Source organism: Falco rusticolus, chromosome 4 (assembly GCF_015220075.1).
Source record: "Falco rusticolus isolate bFalRus1 chromosome 4, bFalRus1.pri, whole genome shotgun sequence".
Classification (NCBI taxonomy): domain Eukaryota; kingdom Metazoa; phylum Chordata; class Aves; order Falconiformes; family Falconidae; genus Falco; species Falco rusticolus.
Window position 1 is genome coordinate 38,710,301 of NC_051190.1, and position 22,651 is coordinate 38,732,951.

The 22,651-nt window shown below is 53.9% G+C and overlaps 3 protein-coding genes across 11 annotated transcripts in view; all 3 read left to right on the plus strand.

The window, feature by feature from the left end:
* Positions 1-3,465, plus strand: part of SLX4 (SLX4 structure-specific endonuclease subunit) — a 32,567-nt gene extending 29,102 nt beyond the window's left edge. For 6 of the 8 annotated variants that reach the window (XM_037384636.1, XM_037384637.1, XM_037384634.1 and 3 more), the window contains 3 exons: positions 393-495; positions 733-1,215; positions 1,839-3,465. In XM_037384636.1, coding sequence (XP_037240533.1) covers positions 393-495; positions 733-1,215; positions 1,839-2,175 — 923 coding nt within the window. In that variant the 3' untranslated portion in view covers positions 2,176-3,465. Of the gene's footprint in view, positions 1-392; positions 496-732 lie in introns of all 8 variants that reach the window. The other 2 variants (XM_037384641.1, XM_037384642.1) reach the window with 2 other exon arrangements.
* Positions 3,466-6,295: 2,830 nt separating this feature from the next.
* Positions 6,296-12,301, plus strand: LOC119146538 (zinc finger protein 501-like). The gene is made up of 2 exons (XM_037384345.1): positions 6,296-6,412; positions 10,378-12,301. The coding sequence occupies exons 1-2, from the start codon at positions 6,322-6,324 to the stop codon at positions 11,559-11,561; spliced, it is 1,275 nt and encodes a 424-aa protein (XP_037240242.1). The 5' UTR covers positions 6,296-6,321; the 3' UTR covers positions 11,562-12,301.
* HMOX2 (heme oxygenase 2) lies at positions 6,304-21,808 on the plus strand. Of its 2 annotated transcripts, none has more exons than XM_037384347.1 (6): positions 6,304-6,412; positions 17,392-17,502; positions 18,935-19,052; positions 19,846-20,337; positions 21,332-21,452; positions 21,534-21,808. In XM_037384347.1, exons 2-6 carry the CDS (start codon positions 17,420-17,422, stop codon positions 21,656-21,658), a joined length of 939 nt encoding a protein of 312 aa, XP_037240244.1. In that variant the 5' UTR covers positions 6,304-6,412; positions 17,392-17,419; the 3' UTR covers positions 21,659-21,808. The 2 variants fall into 2 exon arrangements, with proteins under 2 accessions (XP_037240244.1, XP_037240243.1); XM_037384346.1 differs by lacking the exon at positions 6,304-6,412 and adding an exon at positions 12,466-12,590.
* The last annotated feature ends 843 nt before the right edge of the window (positions 21,809-22,651 follow it).

The following is a 22,651-nucleotide window of genomic DNA, read 5'->3' on the forward strand; positions in this document are numbered from 1 at the left end:
ATCAAGTCCCTATTAGGAAATCTCCTTCCTGGAAAACCATCACTTTACGGAATTCAGTAAACATGTTTTTTTAATTGCCCTGTAATCTTTGCCTGTTCTAACAAAGCCCTGAATGGGCTTTGTATTCAGACCTGACATATGTCTTAATTTAAGCTGTTTTCTGATTTAAATTCAATAAAAACCAAGTATCCCAGTTTAGGGGGTGGGGGGAAGTGTTGACTGTTCTGTCCAGTCTTAAGCTGAGTAATGATTAGAAGAGCTTGTAGGAAAGTAGTGCTACTTAAACAATTATCGGATAATACTTCAACATCTGCCACTAAAAGGGGGAGATACCAGCCATTTTAAGTCTTTTCTGTACTAATTCTGATCATAGTCATTTCATTCTGCTGTAGAACCTTCCTGTCAGGAGAACGACAAGTCTTCCAGCACTCCAGTGACACCGATGCCAGCTTACTCCCTCATGGAGACCCCAGAGCTGAAGAAGGAGTTGAGCAGGTCAGCATTGCCTCCACGAGTACATCTCTGTATGAGCAGAAACTTGCTGGCAGGTAGTGTGAAAGAAAGCTCCTGGCCTGAAAGCGAACCCATGGTGGAAGTTCCAGTCAGTGTTTTCTGAGGTCATGTCACACTTCTCCAGCTGACCACTGGATCCCTGACTTCGGCCTCTTCCTGAGCTGGGACTGTGGAAGGCGCAGCGTTACCTTAACCTAAGCTCCCCCCTTTCTCTTTCAGATTTGGTGTCCGCCCTCTCCCAAAACGCCGGATGGTGTTGAAGCTGAAGGAGATATTCCAGTATACTCACCAGGACGTGGACTCTGACTTTGAGGGTGAAATCCCATCTTCCCAGCCTCCCCTGCAGAAGTCCCCGGCCAAACACTCTAGGAAGTCAAAGGCAGACCGGACTGCAGGGGGGAAGCGTGGCAATACCTCGAGGGCTGTGGGCAAAAGGAGGCAGGTTGCTACAGCTTCTTCAGTGCTCTCTGTGGGGAGGGCTGAGGATGACCTTGTCGGATCCTGTGAAGCAGGCTGTGCAGCAGCCAAGGAGGGAACTAAAATGACACATCGCCCAAAAGGAGCCAAAAAGCAGAAAAGTTTATCTGTATCTCCGGAGAGGTCGTCTCTGGCAGCTGATGGTGAGGAACTCATGCTCCCAGCATCTCAGGAGTCTGCTGTTTCTTCAGTGGATGGAAGCGACATCTCTTTTGGTTCACAGAGGTAAGGCAACAAAATACTAAACAAAACAGTCAGTGGTGCAGGACAGAGATGAGCTAGGAATGTGGCAAACAGAGGTGAGTGTCCATGTGGCCTGCAGTGGCCCTGCCACCTCCTTGGACGTGTCATTTGAAGGTCAACACACTCCTACAGAAGGAATATGCTTTGCTTTTTTTAGTCTCGTTCCCAGTGAGCTATTCTCAGAACCCAAAAGTGCTTGTGGCTGCGTGTAGGCCAGGCCCAAATCTGGCATGCCTGGTCTCTGCAAGTTGGAGCGACAAGGAGCACTCGATGTTGACCAAGAACCTGCAGCTAGGGTAGGGAGAGGACGGCACAGCACTACTGGGAGAGGTGACTGCAGTATGGCAGCTATGGGTCAGGAGCACGGAATGCCAGACGGCTCCAGGGCTGGTGAGCAGGACCAGCACTGCCATGGTTGGGACAGGGAAGTTTGCAGAGCACATGCCATGTTGTTCTTCACTCATTTTGTGGGTGCTGGTATTGGAGAGGCTGTGATCCTAGAGGGTAGTCGCAGGGGTTGGCCACCAGGGATTTGGGGAGCTCTGGCCCTGTCCTTGATGGCCTGTTCTTTCCTTGACCTCTGGTGTACTTGATCTTGCTTTTAGTTCTTTCATGAATGGGTTTGAAGCTTGCGCTTTTGAATCTGAGGAGGAAGAAGAGGAGCTTCCTGCATCTCAGGCAGCAGCTCGGGAAGAAGAAAAGCTGGACGCGATAAGGTGCTACATCCGTTCAAACACAGCCCTTTACCACAGGATTCTCTTTTATGAGCCAATTGAACTGGCTGAGCTGCACACAGAGCTGAAACAGAACGGCATTAAAATTTCCAAAGCAAAACTGCTGGACTTTTTAGATGCTCACTGTATCACATTTACCACAGCTGGAGCCCGAAAAGAGAAGGAACAAAAGAGAAAAGGAAAAAAAAAGCAGAGGAGACGATACTGAGTGGAGCTCGCTCCTTCATCCTGAAAATTTTGTACGTGGAGGCCTTCCTGATAGGCTGGGAACGCCGCTCCAGGCTGGTGCTCGCAGGGGTGCTGTGCTGGGCGGGTGCGCTGCTCCCCCTCGCGGCCTGCCGTCAGATGGCATGCTGGAGAGGCGCCGAGCTCCCGCTCCAGCCCTCTGCTCCGAATTGCACAAACTCCTCCAGTTGCTGTCCTGCCTTCGGCACACGGGTCATCTAGAGCCTCTTTCCGCCCCCCCGCCCCGCCCCCCCCCCCCCCCCGATTTGTTTTCTGAGCCTTTTCTTTCCATTTTTCTGATAGGTTTTAAGTCCCCAATTTTGCTTCACGTTGATGCTTCTAGACAGGTGCTTCCCCGAGTGACATTTGCCAAGACCTTTTCCCTGGCCTTGGGCTCTGAAACGCTTCGTCCTTCAGGTTCCAGTATTCAGCAGGATAACTTGCCAGCAATAAACCAGTCCCCTTTCCCCTGTGTAAAGCACTGGATGTTTAGGCCCCAGTCACTAACGTCTTCGTTTCGTCAGCACACAATTTGCCTTGCTGATTGTTAAGGCAGGGAGCATTGTGGAAATACGACATCTGCCTTCTGTCCTTGGTTCAATTTGCAATCTTTGGTGAAATGCCTAAATCTGTGGGTTTTAAATGGCTGCAAAACAGCGCAGGTGTTTTTCTAGTCTCTTTGTGAGGGCTCCCCAAAGTGCCCTCTGACACTGGGTGTCATCTGAAAGCCCTTTAGATTCGAACATTCGGTTCCCTCTGTTCGTTTGCATGCCGGATCCGTGTTAGATACCCTCTGCTCCATTTTCTGAGCACCAGTTTACCTTGTCAGTGTAGCTTGAGTATGTCCTTGATGGAGATGTTTTTAAGATGATATTATAGTGATCACTGGATCTCTTCAGCACTTCTTGTAACCTGATCTTAGATTTAGTGGGTTTAACCCACTTCTATGATCAGCCTCATTTCCAGCCTGGACTGATCTAAGGTTGTAAACTGTCTGGGACTCTTGGGCAAGTCTTGGACCCTAAACTGTCATCTTTCATGTATTCACGTTCACAATGTTTTCTGACTCTTGTCTCTTCTGGCAGTTTTGAGTCTGCAAAGAGTCTCACTGAACAAAATGGACACAATGCTTCAAAAAAAGAAGCCGGATTTATAAATATATTTATGTATTTAGAACATCTAAACATGTTTTCTATTTTTGATACAGTACGTCTTCGGGTTTATTTGATTTCTATTATATACAATAAACAATCTATGAGGTACTAATGATAAACTGGCCTATGACAGACCTGGGGCGGGGGCGTTTCTAAGGGGCAGCGTTGGGTTTAGTTGAGAGCAGAAGAGTCCGCAGCCTGCACACGTCCCGGCTGAAAGCCGGAGCAGAGAATCGGAGGAAGATGAGTTGGCATGGAATGCTGCTCCCAGCGGGAAGGAGCGGAGAGGGGAGATCAGCCGGCGGCGGCTGATGAGCAGTGGGTTGACGAGCTGCCCGTTCATCTGGGCTGGGCAGCCTTCAAGTAAGGGGGACCTGGTGGGAAGGTGGTGGGGTCTGCTGGGAGGATGGGCTGTGGGGAAGGGTCTGCTCTGGCCTTGGAGGGGAGAGCTGCTGCGGAAGGGGAGATGGGTGACCACTTACCAACCTCCACTTCTCCGTCAGGTGTCCGTGGCTTGTATAATGGTGGGGGGACCTCCTAGCAAAGCCTTCTGCCCCAGATCCAGTGAATTTTCAGGAATTTGGGATAGTTTTCCTCCCTGGCAGTCACATCACTTTTCCTCCCCCACCTTCCTGTGCAAGAGCTGCCGGGAGATGACTTTGTGACATGAAAAGGACAAGGCTTGCCTTAAGTGGCATTCCAAGAAATGCTGTTTCCCTCAGCACACTGTGTATTTCTCTCAAGTACACACTTCATATATGGAAAAAGCTTCGGTCCTACTTACCAGTCTTAATCTGGGAAAATAAGTAAGGTCCTTTCCCAGCTTTTTGGCTGTGTTTTTAGGTAAGACTTGTATTTACAATCCAGGATTTTGCAGTCAATTCTTTATTACATCTTAACCTTCAGTGAACACAGTGTCACAGTTCAGTGGATATAAATTACAACTGTTCAAATAGCATTGTGACATAAACTGTTCAGCATGTTAGGAAAAAAAGTCTGAATTTTAGTCACTGAAAGTGTCTCCATCCTCCTGTCTGTCATCCCTAAACCTTGCAACTGGGCAAGATCTTAATGCAGAAAGATGATTTTAAGTATTGCATCTGTGCTGTCAGGGTTCGGAGGTAACCACACTGCGGAGGCTTGCCTCGATGCTTCCTTGTTGCTGAAGGTGACAAAATGAAATGTCTCTTGTAATTCTAAAACTTTTCTCAGATAATGAGAAAAGCATTTAGAATCATTCACAACCTTCAAGACCGCAGGGACATATCTGACATACACTGCAAATTATCTGAAAGCAATTATTCATTCTCCTTCTTCATTAATCCATACGTGCCTCCCCAAGCTAACAGTGGTGTTGCCATCTGCCAGTGATAAATGTGTTGCCAAACAGTTCGATTTGTATATATTTCTGTGTTTTCTCACCTTCCTGATGCAGTCTCATTTGTCTTGGAAAATACATTGTCATTATTTTTTATTTCCAACTGTGTAGTAACAGCTATAAAAAATGTTTTGATGCTTCTGTTTGTTTTAATGCTTCCAAGGCTGCAGAAAAAAAACCCAACAAACCTTTTCAACTAAGGTATTAGTTGTTTTTTAAGTTGCACAAGCAGATGTATTGCTGTCATTGCACAAAGCTGCTGTCTTACTGAGATGCACCATGTGAGCTCAGAGTGAAATAACTGCTTCTAAATTTGCTGTGACAATCAAACAATCCATGGGATTATGGATATTCTTGTGCCGCTACCACCGTGTTGGTTTGTGCACTGTCACGTTTCCTGCCTGAAAAAATAGCCTCAGTATGTTTATTCTGAAAAGCTGTGCTGCAGATGTTTCTTGCACGTGAGCAGAGCTGTTTTCTTACGCAGGCACAGTTGTGTGTGTATACGCACCCCAGAAATCACCCTGTCTTCATGGCATTGCCTGGGCAGGTGTGATCCATCCCCATGGCCAAGACCCACGGAGGGGCCAACTGAACTACAAAATACGAGAATGCTGCAAAGCGCAGAGTGGTGGCTGCTCCGCCATCCCCTTCTGCTGGGCCAGCTGCACCCGGCTGTTGGGCTTACAGTGCCAGTGTTTAGGAACCGAAGGGATAAATCCAAGAACAATCCTTCCTGCAGTTCTTCAAAGGGGACTGGAGCATTCTGGAAGCGCATTTTAAACGTGTTTGTTTGCTATTGCTAACATTCCAGCATAAAACTGCTTTCAGAGGCGTGTTTGGTGAAGCCGAGGGCCTGGCAGGTGTCCCTGCTTCAGCTGCTGTCCCGCAGAGCGGGGCTCCTCTGGAACCGCTGCCCGGGTCCCCGGCCCCTCCGACCCGGGCAGCCGCCTGGCGAGCCGAGGTACACGGTTCCCACCCAACATCTAAGTGATCCCAGAGGATCCCAGCTGGGCGCCGGCCCACCGCTCCCTGCCCCGCACGGCAGGCGGGATCTGCGGAGGCCCCAGCAGCCCCTGGCCGGGCCTGAGCCCACCGACCCCTGCCCAGGGCCCTTCCCCCGAGGCAGCGCTGCCGGCTGTCCTGGCCGCCGAGGGACACCCGCCGCGGGACCCCGGGGACGGGGACCCCCCGCAGGCGCCCTGCCGGAGCCCCCTGGCCCGCGGGGCGAGCCCTGACGGCGCCTAATCCCCGCGGCACCGGCCGAGCCCCCGCGCCGCCCGCCGGCCCCGCCGCCGCCATCTTGGCGCGCCCGCCGCGCCCGGGCGCCGCACGCCATTGGCCGCCGCCGTCACGTGCCGCCGGGCGGGCCGGGCCGCGGGTTCGGGGCCCTGGCCCGGGCACAGGGCGGCCGCGCGTCCTCCCCCGGCACCGGCTCGGTTCCTCTCCTCGGGGCGGCGGGAGCTGCCGGGGTTCCCCGCCGTGGGCCGGGAGCCCAGCGCAGCGGCGGGCTGCCAGGCCCCGAGTGCGAGAGCCCCTGGGCCCGCCGGAGCCTCCCCGTCCCGCCCCCCCGCAGGACCCCCGGAGCGCCGCAGCGATGATCTCCCACACGGACGGGAAGGCGGAGCCGTGGTTCACTCCGCTCCCTCGCCGCCGGGGGCAGGCCGCCCTGCGCGGCACCTGCGCAGGTAAGGGGCCGGGCCAGCCGCGGGGAGGGGACCTGCCCCAGGGCCCCCCATCCCACCGGGGCCGCGGGGCCGGGCTGCGCCGGGGGCCTCCCGGCTCGGCCTGCGCCGCCCCGGCGCCCGCGGGGGAGCAGGCTGGGGGTGGCCCCGGGCGCCCCCGGCCGCCCTGTGTGCCCCGCTGCCTCGGTGTTTCCCAGCCGCCCGAAGCCGCCCGTGTTTGAGCACCCGCCCAGCCTGCCCCGGGGAGCTCCGCAGCTTGTTCCGCCGTTCCGTGCGCCGCCGCCACCTGACGCCGGCAGTTCCCAGCGCGGAGCCGGCAGCGCAGGGGGGGACCCACCGCCCCACGGGCCACTTGTGTCTCAGAGTGCCCTGCCACATGCCCTGTCGGGGGTACCTTTTCCCAGCAGAACGGGCACTTGAGTCACCTGTACAGAAGCTCTTCTGTGCCTTTGGTCATTCGTGCCATGCCTCTGTCTTCCCTGAAACGCAGGACCTGCTCTCCCCCTCGCACAGTCAGGGTGTGGGGTTCGAGCAGCAAGGCAGAGTCGCATTCTCTTTTCTTCTTTTTTTCCCCAACAGTCTTCAACATTTGACTAGCTGGTTTTGTCTGCCTGGGAGCTGCAGTGTTCCTCCCTCTGCTCTAACTCCAAGGTGCTATTCCTAAATGTAACGAGGACGTCCTAGGCCCGTCTTGGGATAGTGCAAGGGATAGACGCTCTTCTCCTCTAGTTTCTTATGTTTACCTGCAGTGAATGTCCCCTGTCATTCCACTGTCACCTGGTTAGTCAGTATTGTGATGCTCTCCCGCAGTTTATAGTCAGCTTGTCTTTAACCCTGAGTAACACAGAATAACCAGCAGGTGTTTCCACCACCCCGTCCCTCCCTTACTGCCTTGTGAGGGTCAGCCATCCCACAGCAGCTTAGTTTGTTGATTTGGGTGAAGGATGCTTGTCTTCTGGGAATGCCTTTGGACTCCAGATCTCCCTTTTGCTAAAATTGGCAACATCTCTGAAGAACTCCAAGTGGTTTGTGAAGTGAGACGTCTCTTTCCAGAGGCCATATCAGCTCTTCCCCAGTCTGCCGCCTTTGGCCACCTGTCCATTAATTCTCTTACTCCGATTTCTGTTTGGTTGCTTGGAATGTTGGGCCCCAGATCCCCCCTCGAGTGCTTTCTCTGGCATCACATCAGCCACTTTCCAGTGCCCCGACAGCGAGGTACCAAAGTCAGGAGTCCAGCAGTGTTGTGGGGTCCTGTGAACAGCCCTGCTGGGTTAAACCCAAGGTCTCTGTAGCTCCAAGCCCTGTCTCGGGGATTTGGGGACTGGCTAGAGGTGGATGCCAGGGAAAGGGATAAGATAAGCATACAGTGACACCTCCCCAGCAGCCTGAGGCTTACTCATGATGTTATTTTTAATAGTTCTCATGGGTTTCTCTTCTGTGAACTCTTGAATTCAGTGCCCGAGACCATTGCTGTGTCCTCCTGCTGCTGTGAGACAGGCCAGAGCATCAGCCAAAACTCTTTCTACTGCTGGCTTCTCCTGAGGAGAGATCCAAGGGTACCTTTAAGGTGATACTTAAATTGTCTCCCAGTATGTGTGCTTATTCTGTTTACCCAGAGCTTACCTTGTAGCTATAGCAGTGCCCATCTTAGGTATATCAGAGGTCTTAAAATCAATCCAGATCGGCATGGGCTGAGAAAGAACCACATTCTCCCTGTCTCTTTTGCTTACTCATTTTTGCCCATTCAGCCTTACTATTCCAGTATTCATTCCTCAGCATTGTGAACTTGCTGTCCTTCCACTTAAAATACCTCCAGCGAGTTCCTGTCAACATGGTTTTGATCAAACCCCTTACAGACAACTTGTCCTGGATGCCAGCGAAGATACCTAGTAGCTCAGAAGTAATAAAAATAGCTGTAGAGGTTGAGAGCTGGAGCTGTGGCTGTAATCATTGTAATTAGAAGCTTGAAACTCCTGACCTTCCCCAAAACCCACAGAACACCGTAGAAGACTTGATCCTCATGTACTTTGAAGGCCTTTTCAAGTTCTGTATAAAGAACCAAAATGCTTTGCAAGTACCAGTGCTAGCGCAGGCGAAGGATATCTGTTCTGGCACAACAGCAACAGAACAACTTCATCAACTTTGTTGTCTACTCAGTAAAGCTGACATACATGTCAAGAGCTTCATGCTGGTCTGCCAGAAATGTCCTCCTCTTATCCTGTTTTTGGATATCACCTTCCTCTTTTCCTCCAGGCCTGGACGGAGTAGCTGCAGGCAAATGGAAATGCCTTCGTGGTGAATAGCAAGGTTCCAGTTTCTGTTCCTCTCAAGGGATGATTTTAAGAAAGCTATACCAGGGAAGAAGTGCCATCACTACCACACCAAACTGCCACAAAAGGTATCTCAGGCTTTTGCTGTGAAATCATACTGTGATGTTTTCTTATACTGACTAGAAGGAGAAAGATTAAATATGTACGTATATCAGTCTGGGTTGAAATTCTAGATTCTTTTTCCTTTATTGCATACTTGTGGTTCAGCAGTGACTCTCCTCTTCCGAGGTACGTGCATCCTTATCACAACTCTGCCAGACCACAGAAGTGCCTGTGGTTTGTAATCAATCCCATGCGACTGATAAGTTACCGGTTTATTTCACAAGAGTTTTCAGAAAATCAGGAGGTAGCCATAGAATCTTTAAGTAGACAGATCTGGAGGCCTGCATGTTTGTGGCTTTAGTCTTCTGCCTGTTCCATATTTTGCGTCTACATATAGTCAACAGCAAGTCGTCTTTCGCCCCTGAAAGTCCATATAAAGAGATCCTCTGGAAATCTGTTTCCCTGATTGACCTGTCTTAAAGCTGGATGCGATGCTTCTCTTCAGAGATGCACATTGCCATTTCTACATCCCATGTACATCCCTGTAACGTCCATTTACCCTTCCCTGACAGCAGAAGGGCGCATGCCACACTGGTCCTGTCTTGCCAGTTTAGCGTATAAGCCCTCAGTAAGCCTGCAGAGAGCTGCATGTCCCTGCTCACAGCAAAAGCCACAGCGTTGCTGGGCGTACGTGGTTTTGACCCTGCTAGGATGCTCATCCAGCCACATTAGAGCAGTGGGTTGGAAGGAGTCACTGCTCTGCGTAAATACCCTAGAAATCCACGCAAGCCCCTTGTCTTGGAAAGGCTCTGGGCTGACCTCGACGCTGCGCAGCATAGATTGATACTGGTTATGCCTCTGCAGGACTTTATGGGAATAAGAGGGCAGAGGTTTGTTCATGGCCTGTGTCCCAACAGCCACTCATCGCTTCAGCCAGTGTTACTTCCACTGGCTTGCACTACTGTAATCTTCCACGTTTGTTGGATTTCCTCAGCCTGTAGCCTGGATTCAGCCATGGAGGATCTTCAGTTCACCAACCACCTTTCACAACAGATCTGTTCTGCACCAATGGAAGTAGAAAGTTACCTTTATTTTGCTCCAAGGTTGGTGTAAGCCAGGCCCCAGGTGGTGTCCGTGCCTGATGCCTTAGGGCCGGTGCCTCCTTTGTGCATCTCCTCTCCCTCTGCAATACTAGCAGCACAAGAGCAGGGAGCTTCCATCTGTTGCAACCCAAGTAATGTTCTGCTGAGCAAGGCCATTCTTCGTGGCCCTCTTCTGACTCCCAGTGCAGCTTCTAATAACCTTTTCAGATACAATATCCTGGAAGAGCAGCTATCTTTCCCATTCGAGCACTAAATGTTTACTTCTAATGTACCAATAATTTCAGTAGATTCAGGTTCTGGCAAACCCATTCCAGGGTTTGTTCCTGTGAACACTCTGGAAAATCCACTGTGTAGTTTGGAGGGAAGTACCAGAACATTTTATACTTAAAAGTTTATCTGCTGAATGTTTATAATTTGGCCCCTTTTGATTTCCCCCTGTCCAAGGTTTCCTGTCCTGCCTGTGAATTCTCTCTGGATTCTCATTTTATTGCAGCTGAAGATGGGATTGTGAGCAAGAAGGAGGAAGATGCCCACCAAGGCATCCCTGAGCCAGTGGAGCACGAGGGTTTACCCTCAGGGCTCTCCAAGGAGAACAGTTCCCAGAGTCCTGCACAGGACCCAGTCCTCCCACGCAGGTCAGAAAGGGTTCAGAGACCTCTGGGGAAGAGGCAAAGCCGAGCGACGCTGCATGGAAGTTTCAGGAGGCTGCCAGACATTATCCAGCAGAGAAATCCTTCTGTGGGGAGACTGATGATATGTGGAGACTGCGGGAAGAGCTTCCGGGTGAGCTCCAACCTTGTCCAGCATCGGAGAATCCACACCGGCGAGAAACCCTTTGCCTGCACCGAGTGCGGGGAAAGTTTCCGGCAGCGGTCGCATCTCATCCAGCACCAGAGAATCCACACAGGGGAGCGGCCCTATGAGTGCTCCGAGTGCGGAAAGAGCTTCAGCATGAGCTCAAAGCTGATCCGGCACCAGGTAACCCACACTGGGGAGAAGCCCTACAAGTGCGCCGAGTGCGGGAAGAGCTTCTCCGGGAACTCACAGCTCGTCCAGCACCAGCGAGTACACACTGGGGAAAAACCCTACGAGTGCAGCAACTGTGGGAAGAGCTTCAGTGTGAGCTCAGCCCTGACACGACACCAGAGGGTCCACACTGGGGAGAAACCCTACGAGTGCGCTGAGTGTGGGAAGAGCTTCAGCCAGAGCTCCGAGCTGATGAAGCACCAGCGGGTCCACACTGGGGAGAAGCCCTACGAGTGCTCTGAGTGTGGAAAGAGCTTCACTGTGAGTTCAGCCCTCATCCAACACCGGAGGTTCCACATGGGTGAGCGCCCCTACGGGTGCACCGAGTGTGGAAAGAGCTTCACTGTGAGCTCCCACCTCATCCAGCACCGCCGCTTCCACACCGGGGAGCGTCCCTTTGAGTGCACGGAGTGTGGAAAGAGCTTCCTGTGGAGATCAGCCCTGCTCCGGCACCACCGGGTCCACACAGGGGAGAGGCCCTACGCCTGCGCTGACTGCGGGGACAGCTTTCGGCAGAGTGCCCATCTCATCCAGCACCGGCGAATCCACACAGGGGAGCGTCCCTATGCTTGTGCTGACTGCGGGAAGGGCTTCACTGTGAGCTCTGCGCTCCTCCGGCACCAACAGATCCACAGGGGTGGGGAGCCTTAGGAGGGTGTGTGGGGAGCAGTTAGGTCTGATACCTTGGGAGCATCCCTGGGGAGCAGAGCCCGGTGTCCCTCTCCCTCTGCTCTTTTAACCGCCCTGCTTGGGGAGGGTGAAAGCAGTTTCTTTTTAGGAGAATGAGTCCTAAAGGAGAGCTGTGGAAGAGAGAGTTGGTGTAAGGAGCTGAGTTGGAGGTTTGGGGAAGAGCGTGTGACACAGCCCGGGAAGGAGGTGGTGTTCCATAGTTCTTGGGAGAGGGACAGAAAGCAAGTAGTGTGAGGAGGCTGGCATGTACTTGGTAGTGCATTTTACAGGAAGGTAAATACCTTTCTTTTTTTTTCTGTGCACACACGTTTTGGAGAACTTATACAGTGACCCAAACGGACCATTCTGAAGCCTGCAGCGCTCTGCCTCGATGAAGAAAAGCTCGTGTGTTCCCTCCGTGCCACTGCTTGGTTTGGAGTTTCACAGTTACCTTCTGCAGCCCCTGGGCTGGGCCTGTAGCACAGAGGAGCCAACAGCCGGGTGTGCTTCACTTGTCCGTGCTGTGCCCCGGGCCTGGCCTGGCCGCCGTGCCCCGGGCCTGCCCCTCCGCAGGCCGAAGGCCCCACGGGGTGTCCGCCCCGGCCGTGTCTGAGCCTGTGGTACTTGGCGTCCACCCAGGCGAGGGCCCGCGCCCCCGCGCTGCCTGTTAATGATGCTCAATTATGTCTAAAACCGCCAAATAAAAAACACCCTTAACCGCCCGCCTCGCCGCCATTTTCCCCTCGCCGCTGGCGCCTGCGGGGCCCCACGCGCTGCCCGCCCACCGGGGGCGGGACCTGGCGCTGCGCTGGAGGTCGCGATTGGCTGACGGGGAGGCGAGGTGGGGAGGGGCCGACCCTACGGCTTTCACCAATCGGTGGCGCCGGCGCATGCCGTCCGTGGCTCCTGATTGGCCGCGACGTCACCGCTCCCCGTCCCGTGAATAGGGCAGGACGGCCGCGCCGGGCCTTTGTCTCGCGCCGCGGGGCAGAGGGCGCGCGGCGGCGGTGGGTGAGTGTGCGCGGCGCGTCTCCATGGCAACGCGGCCGGGCTGGGGGCGGCGGTGGCGGTGAGGGGCCGGGCCGGGGCCTGCGGGGCTCTGCCCCGCCGCTTCCCGGAGGCCCGGCTGCCGTGGGAGGCAGCGGGGTGGGCCCGGTGCCGTCCCTCGGGGAGGCGCTGGGCCGGGACAGCTGGCCTGGCCGTGCCCGTGCGCCTCAGCCCCGCCGGTGCGGGAGGGCCCGGGCCCGGCTCTGTCCCGCAGCCGCGGCGGGGGCTGTCGCGACCGGCTGGGCCGCCTTACCCTTGCCCCGGGCCGCCGGCGGGCGCAGGCGTGGTGACCACAGGCCGCGGCCGGTCGGTGCTGGGCGCCGCCGGTGCTGCCCGGGGCCGCAGCGCCCGCCGCCCGCCCCTGGCCAGCCGAGCTCCGGAGGCTGTGGGGCCCCCGAGCCCCCCGCTCCCGGGCGAGCCCCGCCGAGCAGCTGAGGAGATGCGCCCGGGCGGCAGCCCCACGCTGCAGGGGCTCCGCACCCATCCCTGGAAGCCGTGGCCGAGCCTGTCGCGACAGGAGCCCTGCGCTGGCTTCTCCCGGTGGCCTGGGGGGCGCTTGGCTCTCCTTGCCCCAGCTGAGCTCAGGGAAGAGCTTGGAGGGCGAAGGCCTCTTGCTGTCCCTACGTTTCTGTTGTTGAGGGAAACAAGTGGCTGATTCAAGCCTGGCGCTTGCCCGCGGCGGCTGGCAGTGCCTGTCCCTGGCGCTGCTCGGGGTGACCCCGGCACGGCTGGGCAGGCAGGGCAGGTGCTGCCTCTCCCCGCAGCAAAGGCTGTTCGATAGGTTCACGTGTGTCTGTCCACTGCCCTCTTCTTTCCCCCCAAATCTACCACGACTGACTGACTTGCCCCTTGCGCTGTTCTCCTAGCCCATGCGAGGCAAATCCATTCCTGGTGTGCTGCCTGGCACAAGGGCCCCTTGCCATGGTGCGGAACCGGACAAGGTCTGTGAGCGCACCGGGAGTTTCCCTCCTCTGTCAGTTTGTTGAGGTACTGGACTGTGGCTCGGCGGGGACAGAAGTAGTGTTTGCATGGGCACTGCTAGAAGTGTCTTGGACTTGAATTACTGCCTAAATTTAGGCTGTGTCCAGGTGAAGCCTTAAACGTACCGGGTGGGAACAGGTAATGTAGAGATTTATTCTGTGAGGCTCCGTTTCCAGCAGCAGCCAGTGCCAAATGCCTTCCCCGGCGGAGGAGCAGACATGAAGCTCTCCTGATGTGATTGCCAGGTTACCCCTGTCATGATTCCTTGCACTGCTGTACCTGGGCTTCTGGGGTTTGCCTCTGCTGCAGCGATGCTCGGGTAGCTGCAGCCACACTCTGCTTCTTGTTAAAGCCAGGATGCAAGCTCTGCATGTGGGCAGATACCTTGAAGTTGCATGCTAGGTGAACAGCAAACATGGACTCTGTACTGCCTGGGTGTTGTGAATTATTGAACCTCTCCTGAGGGTGCCCAAGCAGAGCCAGGACTTCCAGTCCTGCATCCCTGCAGCAGCAGCAGTGTCTACTTCCTTCAGGAGGCATAGGATTATTGGAATTGTCTTGCCACCCCAGGAAGAATGGTTGTGCATCTTGAGTGTGAAGCTTGCTGTGGAAATGGGTGTAGGGGCAAACTAATTGCTGGGTAGATGAAATGGGGGTGTTTTCTCTGAGGGTTTGAGCACCCATGGGTGAGAAACATGGGGAGTGCTGAGATGTTCTGTATCAAACATTCTCTCCAGTCCTGCAGTCCTGACACTTCTCACTGTTGGCTTTCTCCCAAGCAGGCTGCTGTCAGGTCACTGGGAAGGTATGTGTTTATGCTGAACATCAGCCGGGCTTGTGATGAGCAGAGCTCCTCGTAGCAACTGAAATGACATTCCAGCCTCTGCAGCGGAGGCAGGCAGCTGCTCAAACCTCCTTCTCGGTGTGTAGGACACTGCCTCTTTCAGAGGAGCAGAATGCCCCGAGAAACCAGGGCTTTGACCATTGACCAGGCTGTGGGCTTTCAGTTGCCAGTGTTTGAATAAAAGCAAAGATGTGTGGTGGCAAGAGAGGTGTAACGATTTTGACTTCCCTTCCTCCCAGTTCTCATACAATCCCTGTCCTTTTCAGTACTAGGGTGTTTGATTTATGCTGGCTTGTCTCTTGAATTCATGGCTCCTCAGGGAGGAGTCTGTACTAGAGACTGTATCAGGGAAAAATCTAAGCTTCCGTATTTTCCCATACAAGTGCTGTCCTCACCTCGGGCTAAGGGGACTGGTGTCATCACCACCCTGCGTATTGCTATAGAGATGAGCATGTCAGACGGCCTCTAAAAAAAAAAAGCCGTGGGAGGTACAAGTCTGAAGGTGCACCGAAGTCTGTAAATTACTCTTTGTGTGCTAACTGCTTCTTCCAACAGCTACTGGAACAGTCATTTGCTGTTCTAATCAGTCGTGCTTCTACACCACCAGTAACAGGCTTGGGTAAAGGCTTCTGAGACCCCATCAGATAGCCATTGTGTGGCGTGGAGAGCAAAGTTCCAGTGTTAGTGTGCTGCAAAGTGTGTGTATGGAGGCTCTAACAAGTAAGTTAGACATGTCTCGCACAATGATGATTTTGGGAGCCATGCTGTGTGTGTCTGGCCATTGGGAGCCTTGAACCATTGCTGCCAACTCCTAGTTGCTGAGACTTGAGCTGGTGTTTTCCTTTGGGTTGGATTTAACGTCAACCTTCTGGCTTCTTCCAAGGGATGAGCAGTGCTGAAATACTCTTTGTAGCTCTGCTCTCCCCTGCTGTTTTGTACTGGTGGCTGTTGCAGGCCTGGCAGTGTACAGGGGCAGCACACACTACCTCCGGGACTCTGGCTTTCTGGAAGTAGAAGATAAATTGGAACCAGTTTGTCTAGTTTAATTTTTGGTATCTCCATTTCTTAAGAAGTATCTGGCCTGAAGTAAGCCGAGCAGGAAACCAGGGTGTCATCAGAACTCATGTGTCTCTATTGGCAGGAGGCTAGCTGGCTGCGTTGCGAGGCAGGCAGGCTGCTCCCCACTGTGCCCATGACAGCCTCTTGGCAGAGCCCAGGCAGGTTATGTGCATTTCCCGCTGTGTGATGAGTGAAGGTAGGTCCTGCTCACTGACCCAGTGTGAACATGCTTGCTGTCTAGCGTGTGATCAAACAAACTGTAGAGCACCCGAACCTGGTTTCCTCAAATATCTCTGAGCCCTTGTGCAGGTGTGCCTTTCTGCCACGGCTGCATCATCCTGCCCTAAACTTATCCCGGGGGGGGCTGTGCCGAGCCCTGTTGGGTGGGCAGGGCAGTGGGGATGCAGGGCTGCAACCCCTAGTGATTTCTGTGGCTGCATCGCAAAGTAATGCATTCTGGTCAGCCCTCCCCTTGGGAAGGTTCTGTCAGGGTGAGCCCAAAGGCTGTGATCGCAGGGGAAACCTTCACCCCAGTGATGTGTCCTCCCAAAGGAGCACTGTGCCCAAGCTGGGGCCTCGCTGTGCTGCACCCAGGGGTGGGTGCTCAGACCCAGCTCCCAGTATCCCTGGCCCAGTCCTGTGCTGGAGTGTGGAGGGCAGCAAGAGTGGATGTAAAACAGGACTTGGAAACTTGCTGGTGAGGAACCAGAGGGCAGTTAATGTGTAACTGGTGTGAGCTGGGAGCCAGCAGCTGATGTGCCCCTGTGCTAATGAGCTGGGTGAGTTCGCGTCTGCTGGTCTGTTCTCCCAGGGCTGAGCAGCAAGCCTGAGGGTGCAGCCCACCGAGGGGGGCTGAACTGAAGTGGGAGAGCACGAGGGATGGCTCTGGTACGGAAAGTGCTTTCCAAAGAGCAGCGAGCAGCTTAGTTCCTTCCTCATCTGGCAAGGCTGCCTGTGAGATGGTGGGGCTGCTCCACACAAAGCTGATTACAGATCAAATTTATAAATGAGGTGGCTGGATTTCTGGCTTAATAGGGATGCTCAACTAATGGAAGCCAGGTTTTTTGCTCCTGCTTCCGTCTTGTGCATCCTGCTACATCTGAGGAGATTTTATTATTATTATTATTATTTTTCCTTTTTCAAAACAAGGAGGGAGAGCCCAGTTACTTCTGGGGTTTGAAGGAAACCCTGCTAAGCAGGAGAGGAGTGTATGAGTGGTAGCAGGAGCAGCCTACTTTGACTCTTGGTGGAGGGCAGCCCAGGAAAGGCAGAGCGGTGAAATCTGCCCCTGTTTTGAAAGTTCACGTACCCGGTTGCAGAGAAGGCTTTTGTTTCGTTGGGAGCTGCTTGACTTCACAGCTTGGCTAGCCTAGGTCACCACTGCTTTCCTCCAGGGGAGGCTGGTACTGCTGTGGAAACAAGGTAGCTTGTTCTTCCTCCTGGCTGGAGGAGAGGTGCTTCCCTGTCAGTTACTCGGCTCAGAGGCTAGCACGCGATGAAATACTTGGTAGCACCAGTGGAAAGTAGCAGATGACCAGTGCAGATGACTAATGTGGAGGTCTCTGATCATTTTAAGCCAGGAACCATCCTGACATGGGAAACCTAATGCAGGCTGCTGCTTTGCTGTAGGTCTCCTCTGAGGTTAGTATTTTGTGAACTAGGTGTTTGTGTTGAGGTACACCTGAGGTAGCTGAACCGAACTAGCAAGACTGCTTCCTTGGAAGTGCCTGGTGTGCAGTGGAAATGGCCAGTGGCTGCTTCTCGCTGCCCTGCCCGGGGGGAGCAGCTCAGAGGCTCCTTGCTAGGCTGCTCAGCATTTGGTACCCATCCCTTTGCGCAAGCAGCTTCCCTCTGAAACCCCTCTCTAATTCTGCCTTTCAGATTGTCTGATCTCCAGGACTCACCAGCAATGCCATCAGCTATGGAGGGCTCCGAGGGGGGAGAAGAAGGGGAAATCTTGCCCTATGAGGAAACAGAAGATGACAATGTCAGGTGAGTCCTGTCTCACAACATGGCACAGTCTTGGGCAAGGCAGGAGACCTTGCAGGTAAAGGAGTGGGTTTTTTTTCTCTTCATCTAAAAAGGAGTGAGGGGCTCCAATAGGTGATTAATCCAATATATGTGCAGTAAAATCTGTTTAATAAAACTATACTGGAAGGATAAAAGGGGTGGAAGGGAGTGATCTGGCTAAGGCTGACAACAAGCAGCAATATATTTAGAATTATTTTTTTTTAAGTCTCTACTATCGGACTCGCATTTCAGAAATGCTTTGACCATCTGGCTGTTGTTTGTGCCTTCCTGGCCAAGGTGAGCCAGTTTTCCATGGCTTGCTGGACAGTCTCATGTGATAGCAGCTTCTTGTTTTGAAAGACGACTCTAGAGGTGAACTCTGCTCCAGTGAGCTGCCTCTCTTGCCTTTGCAGAATACCCACTGCTCTAGGCAAGAATATTTCCTTGAAGGTTAGTTTTAAAAAAATTCATACGTGCTCTAAAAGCTAAGGCTGCAGACTTGGAAAACAGGCAAAGGTGAATAGGGTGCATCCCAGAATACCTAGATAGGCTGGTTGATTTCTCTTTGACTTGACAGGCTCAGCTTCATGAGAAGTTAATGCTGCCTGGCTCTCCTGGCACATCCAGGCCCTGTCCAGCCTGTTGGCTGCAGTATTCCTAAAAACTGTAAGGTGCACTTTGGCATAACTTTGAGAGCGTAGGTATTGATAACTCTGTACCAAGCTCCATGCAGATGCAGTGGCTATAATCTAAAATAGTAGATTTTAATATTTTTTTAGAAAGTTAACTTGTGGAAATGTGCAAAACCAGCGTAATTCAGGATAAAGAAAGTTTTCAAGGGTGTTCTTGCCCTGATTTGCCATTCAGTTCTCATCTCCACTCCAACAGTTGATAGCCAATGTGGAAAAGGTAGGGTCCTGCCTGTGTATGCATCTGCTCTTACCTGCGCATTTCTCCTTCTCCAGTGGCCAGGGAGGATACACCAGGGCTCTTGTGCCCTTTAGTCTGCCCAGTAGTTGCTCTTTGTATGCTCCAGGCATCCTTTTGTAGTATTGTTGGGGCTCACATGGATGAGAAGCAAAAGTAATGGTGCAGGGATCAGAGGATCCTTGGCAATTGCTTGAGCATCCTGGGTCCGAGCCCCTGCTAAGCCGCAGGCCTCCCAGAACGGCAGGTCTGGTTGGCACGTGGGTGCCCGCATCTGTGGAAGGAGCCTCTGGCTGCTGCCAGCCTGCCGCTTCCTCCCCATGGTGCCAGTGCCAGGCTGTGGGGCTGGCCTGAGGGATCCTACCTTGTACATCTCTAAACCGGGCCTGAGATGGTAGGGAGTGGGGGATTCTCCAAACGCAGCAGGGACAAACTCATTACTGCATGTGGAAGAGGGCTGAAAGGTGCTCTCCCTGTTTGCCTGCAGTCCCACTGACCTTTCAGAGCTGCTGAAGGAGGGGACTAAGGAATCCCATGACCGTGCAGAGAACGCTCAGTTTGTCAAAGACTTCCTGAAAGGACGGATCAAGAAGGAGCTCTTCAAGGTAAGCACTGCTCTGCTTCTGTGGCAGAGAAGCTCTTCGAAGCACCCAGTGACAGATGCAGACTGTGAGGCAGAGCCCACAGCTCTGTGTAGGGGATGGGGAGGGATCTAGTTTCTAGGTGGCACAGTCAAAACTACAGGAGTCCTTGTCCAGGGCTTCTGCCTGGTGTGCCCTGCTGGCCCCGCACAGGTTTGGTTGGGTGGGAGTGCTGGGCTTCTGGCCTCACATCTGCTGGCTGCTCAAGGCAGGTGTGGCTGCAGCACAGATACTGGTGGCATGAGCTGTTTGGGAGTGAAATCCTGGTGAGATCACAGCACTCTCTCCCTCCTCTGAAGTCTAGGCTGTTGTTCCTTAGACTTCAGGTTGGATTGCTTTCTCTTCTGTACAGAAGAGATTGTATTGTGGATCAGCCCGGTCAGATCCTTGAAGGTCTTGATGTATACAGTAGTCTCCTATAGCACAAGGCTGCTGGGGCTAGTTGTACCTTTTGGATGAAGTTTGTCCCTGTCCCTTGCTCTCCAGGTGACAGGAGGCCCAGAGCACACAGCTGCCAACATGAGACTGTAATTCTTAGCTCGTGCTCCGTAGGCATTATTGTTACGAACGTAGACAGAGAAGAACCTCCGACCCTTCAACTGATACCTGCCTGGTACGGGCTGTCCAGGCTGGTTTTGTGTCAAGCCTGGGGGTTTCCTCCTTGTTTACCCCAACTCCAGGCAGGGGGGAGTAGCCACAAGTTGAGATGTGCTGATCTAGTGAATGGCTTCTCACGTTTGCTATGCTTTGTCTGTAGCTGGCCACTGTGGCACTGTACTTCACCTACTCTGCTCTAGAAGAGGAGATGGATTGCAACAAGGACAACCCAGTCTTTGCTCCTCTGTATTTTCCTCTAGAGCTTCACCGGAGAGAAGCGCTGGTCAAAGACCTGAAATATTTCTATGGAGAAGACTGGAAAGAGAAGATCCAGTGTTCTGAGGCAACTCAGCATTATGTGGACAGAATCCATCATGTGGGACAACACGAGCCAGAGCTGCTAGTGGCTCACGCTTACACACGCTACATGGGTGACCTCTCAGGTGGCCAGGTGCTGAAGAAGGTAGCCCAGAGGGCCCTGAAGCTGCCCAGTACCGAGGAAGGGATCCAATTCTATGTGTTTGACAACATTTCCAATGCACAGCAGTTCAAGCAGCTCTACAGAGCAAGGATGAATGCTCTGGACTTGGACAAGAACACCAAGGAGAGGATTGTGGAAGAGGCCAACCAAGCCTTCCGCTTTAACATGCAGGTACGAACCCCCTTGAGCCCCTGGGGGGGGGTGCTGCCGCTGTTGGGCCTGGAGCGGCTCTGAGGGCCAGGTTAATTCAGTCAGGCTGCTCATCCCGCCAGTGGTTTGGGTCTGAGACCACCAGAGCCCCTCCTTCTTGCGGGGGTGGGATTCTAGTTTAAATAGCTCTTCCACTAGCTTCTGGAGACATGGCTGGTGGGGGGCAGGAATTCCTCCCGTACTCCAACACCACAGCCGAGCTTTTGATTAGGACACAATCATGATGACTGCACTACAAGATTCCTGTGGGCTGTGTGGCTTTGAAGCACTGGGGGAAGCAGAGCTGCCGCTCTGAGACAGCCTCAAACAGTTTGAGCATGTTGCACTGCACTGGTTACAATTCATCTCCTGCCTCGCCTCCGACCTGTTGCCTAATGGCCACAGATGTCTATAGCCCCTTGTTCCTTTCATAAAACCGGACTGGGCTGCCACTTGCCCCAGGGGGATTAACTTGGCTCTTGGATGGGAGCTTTAACCTGTGCCTGGAGTAGGTCGGTGTTGTTTAAGCTGGCCAGAAAGGTGGTGGGATGTGGTTGGCTCCTTTGTCAGGATCCTTACAGGAACCCCTGGCAGCAGAGCTGGAGGGGCTGCCTGACCACTGCATGAGCAGCGGCAGCGATCCCCAGAGGGGCTGCAGCAGGGAGGGCAGAGCACGTTGCCTCGTGCTCCCACCTGCAGCAGGCTGGGAGGTGAGCAGCAACACGATGCTGCAGCTGTCTTGCTTCTGTGTCTGACTTGATGCTCTTGGAACAGGCTGTGCCCTCTCAGAGCCACAGCACGTGGCAGCTGTCACCACAGGCCTGCCTGGCGAGGCGCTCCGAGAGGAGTAGCACGTGCTGTTTTTGCGGGGAGGGAGGCGGGAGCAGCTCTTACCTGTTACCCAGATTGTTCCAGGAGCCTGGATGGAAGCTGCCTGGCTCTGCCCGTTTCATGCACTGGCTGTGACCACTTGCAGGTATTTGAGGAACTGGACAAGATCGGCAGGTCACTGACAGAAGCGGCCCAAGACGGAGGCTTTCCAGGCCACGATGGAAAAGGAGACCTGCGCAAATGCCCTTACTATGCAGACAAACTAGGTAGGTTGTGGGCAACAACAGAGCTGCCACGTGCAGGGCCCAAGACTCGCAGCGCTAACGGTGCTTTCTGTGTTCTGGCAGGCAAGGCAGGAGCTGGCTGCCCCTATCACACCACTGCAGCCCTGGCAAAGCAGCCCCTAGTGCAGCTGATCCTGGCGGCCTGCGTGGCTGTGGCGGCAGGAGCTGTGGCGTGGTACATCATGTGACGGGAAGAGCGGTGCGTGGCACTAAATGGTGGCAAGGGGAGAGGTGCGCCCTGTCCTTCTTCATACCGTTCCCTTGCTGTTGGTGGTGAGTTGACTGCAGGGTGGAAGTACAAAAATAAACAGGAATCCTGTGGGACTGTCAAAGAGACACTTTGCACACCAGTAATGCAAGCACTGTAATATAATCACATCTTTAGCTGACTCATGTACAGGGCCGCTGCGGTGCGAGGGTGTCAGGATTCCACTTCAGCACTGCCCTACCCAGGCTGGGGCAGCTTTTAAGGCTAGAAATGTCTCATCCTGTACTGGCAGGGGCTTCACGTGCTTGGCTTTTCATCTCCTTCCTGGGAGCAGTCACTGGAGGGAGTTTCCTGCCCTGGGCTGCAACCCAAGAATGTGTCATCAGCCTTTCCAGTGCAGAGCGCTGCATTTCCTATCGGGAGAAACTTTCAGCTGTGCCGCAGTGGCTGTGCCATGGGGCCACCAGCTCAAAGGTGCGTCCTGTTTGGGGCTTTGTCTAGGCCAAGCGACTCAAAGTGGAGGAAGCTCGCCGGGGTGTGGACAGGACCACGTGGGTGGGGGTATGAAGGTGAGAGGTGTGTACATCAGAGTTGTGCGCTGGGTTTTGTTTTTTTTTCTGAAGCCTTGACTGGAATAAAAAGCTGCAATGCTGTAGCTGGGGAAAGCTGCAAGCGCATCACTGGGAGAATGAGCAAACTGTGCCGTGAGCTGTAGGTCTGCGGGGGGGGCTGAGGAGGAGGCTGGTGGGGAGAAGCAGTGGGTACAGCCACCCTGTTGGACTTGGCTCTGATTCATGCAGTCCCAGAGATGCTCCTGCCCTTACACCCCACCCTGTCCCTCCTGCCTCCCCTCGGGTTCCCCCCAGTCCCTGCAGGGAGGGGACATGCTACCCCTGCTGGAAGGGCACAGCTGGGCCTGGGGCTTCCCCAGAAGCAGGGGAGGTGCTCTGGGCCACACAGCTGCCCCCTGTGC

What these genes read in the sequence shown, in the direction of transcription:
- LOC119146538 (XM_037384345.1), top strand. Translation starts at nt 6,322, where the DNA reads ATGATCTCCCACACGGACGGGAAGGCGGAGCCGTGGTTCACTCCGCTC. An exon ending in CCTGCGCGGCACCTGCGCAG is followed by an intron (nt 6,413 to 10,377) that starts GTAAGGGGCCGG and finishes ATTTTATTGCAG; the next exon opens with CTGAAGATGGGATTGTGAGC.
- HMOX2 (XM_037384347.1), top strand. Translation starts at nt 17,420, where the DNA reads ATGCCATCAGCTATGGAGGGCTCCGAGGGGGGAGAAGAAGGGGAAATC. An exon ending in ACAGAAGATGACAATGTCAG is followed by an intron (nt 17,503 to 18,934) that starts GTGAGTCCTGTC and finishes GTTTGCCTGCAG; the next exon opens with TCCCACTGACCTTTCAGAGC. An exon ending in TTACTATGCAGACAAACTAG is followed by an intron (nt 21,453 to 21,533) that starts GTAGGTTGTGGG and finishes GTGTTCTGGCAG; the next exon opens with GCAAGGCAGGAGCTGGCTGC.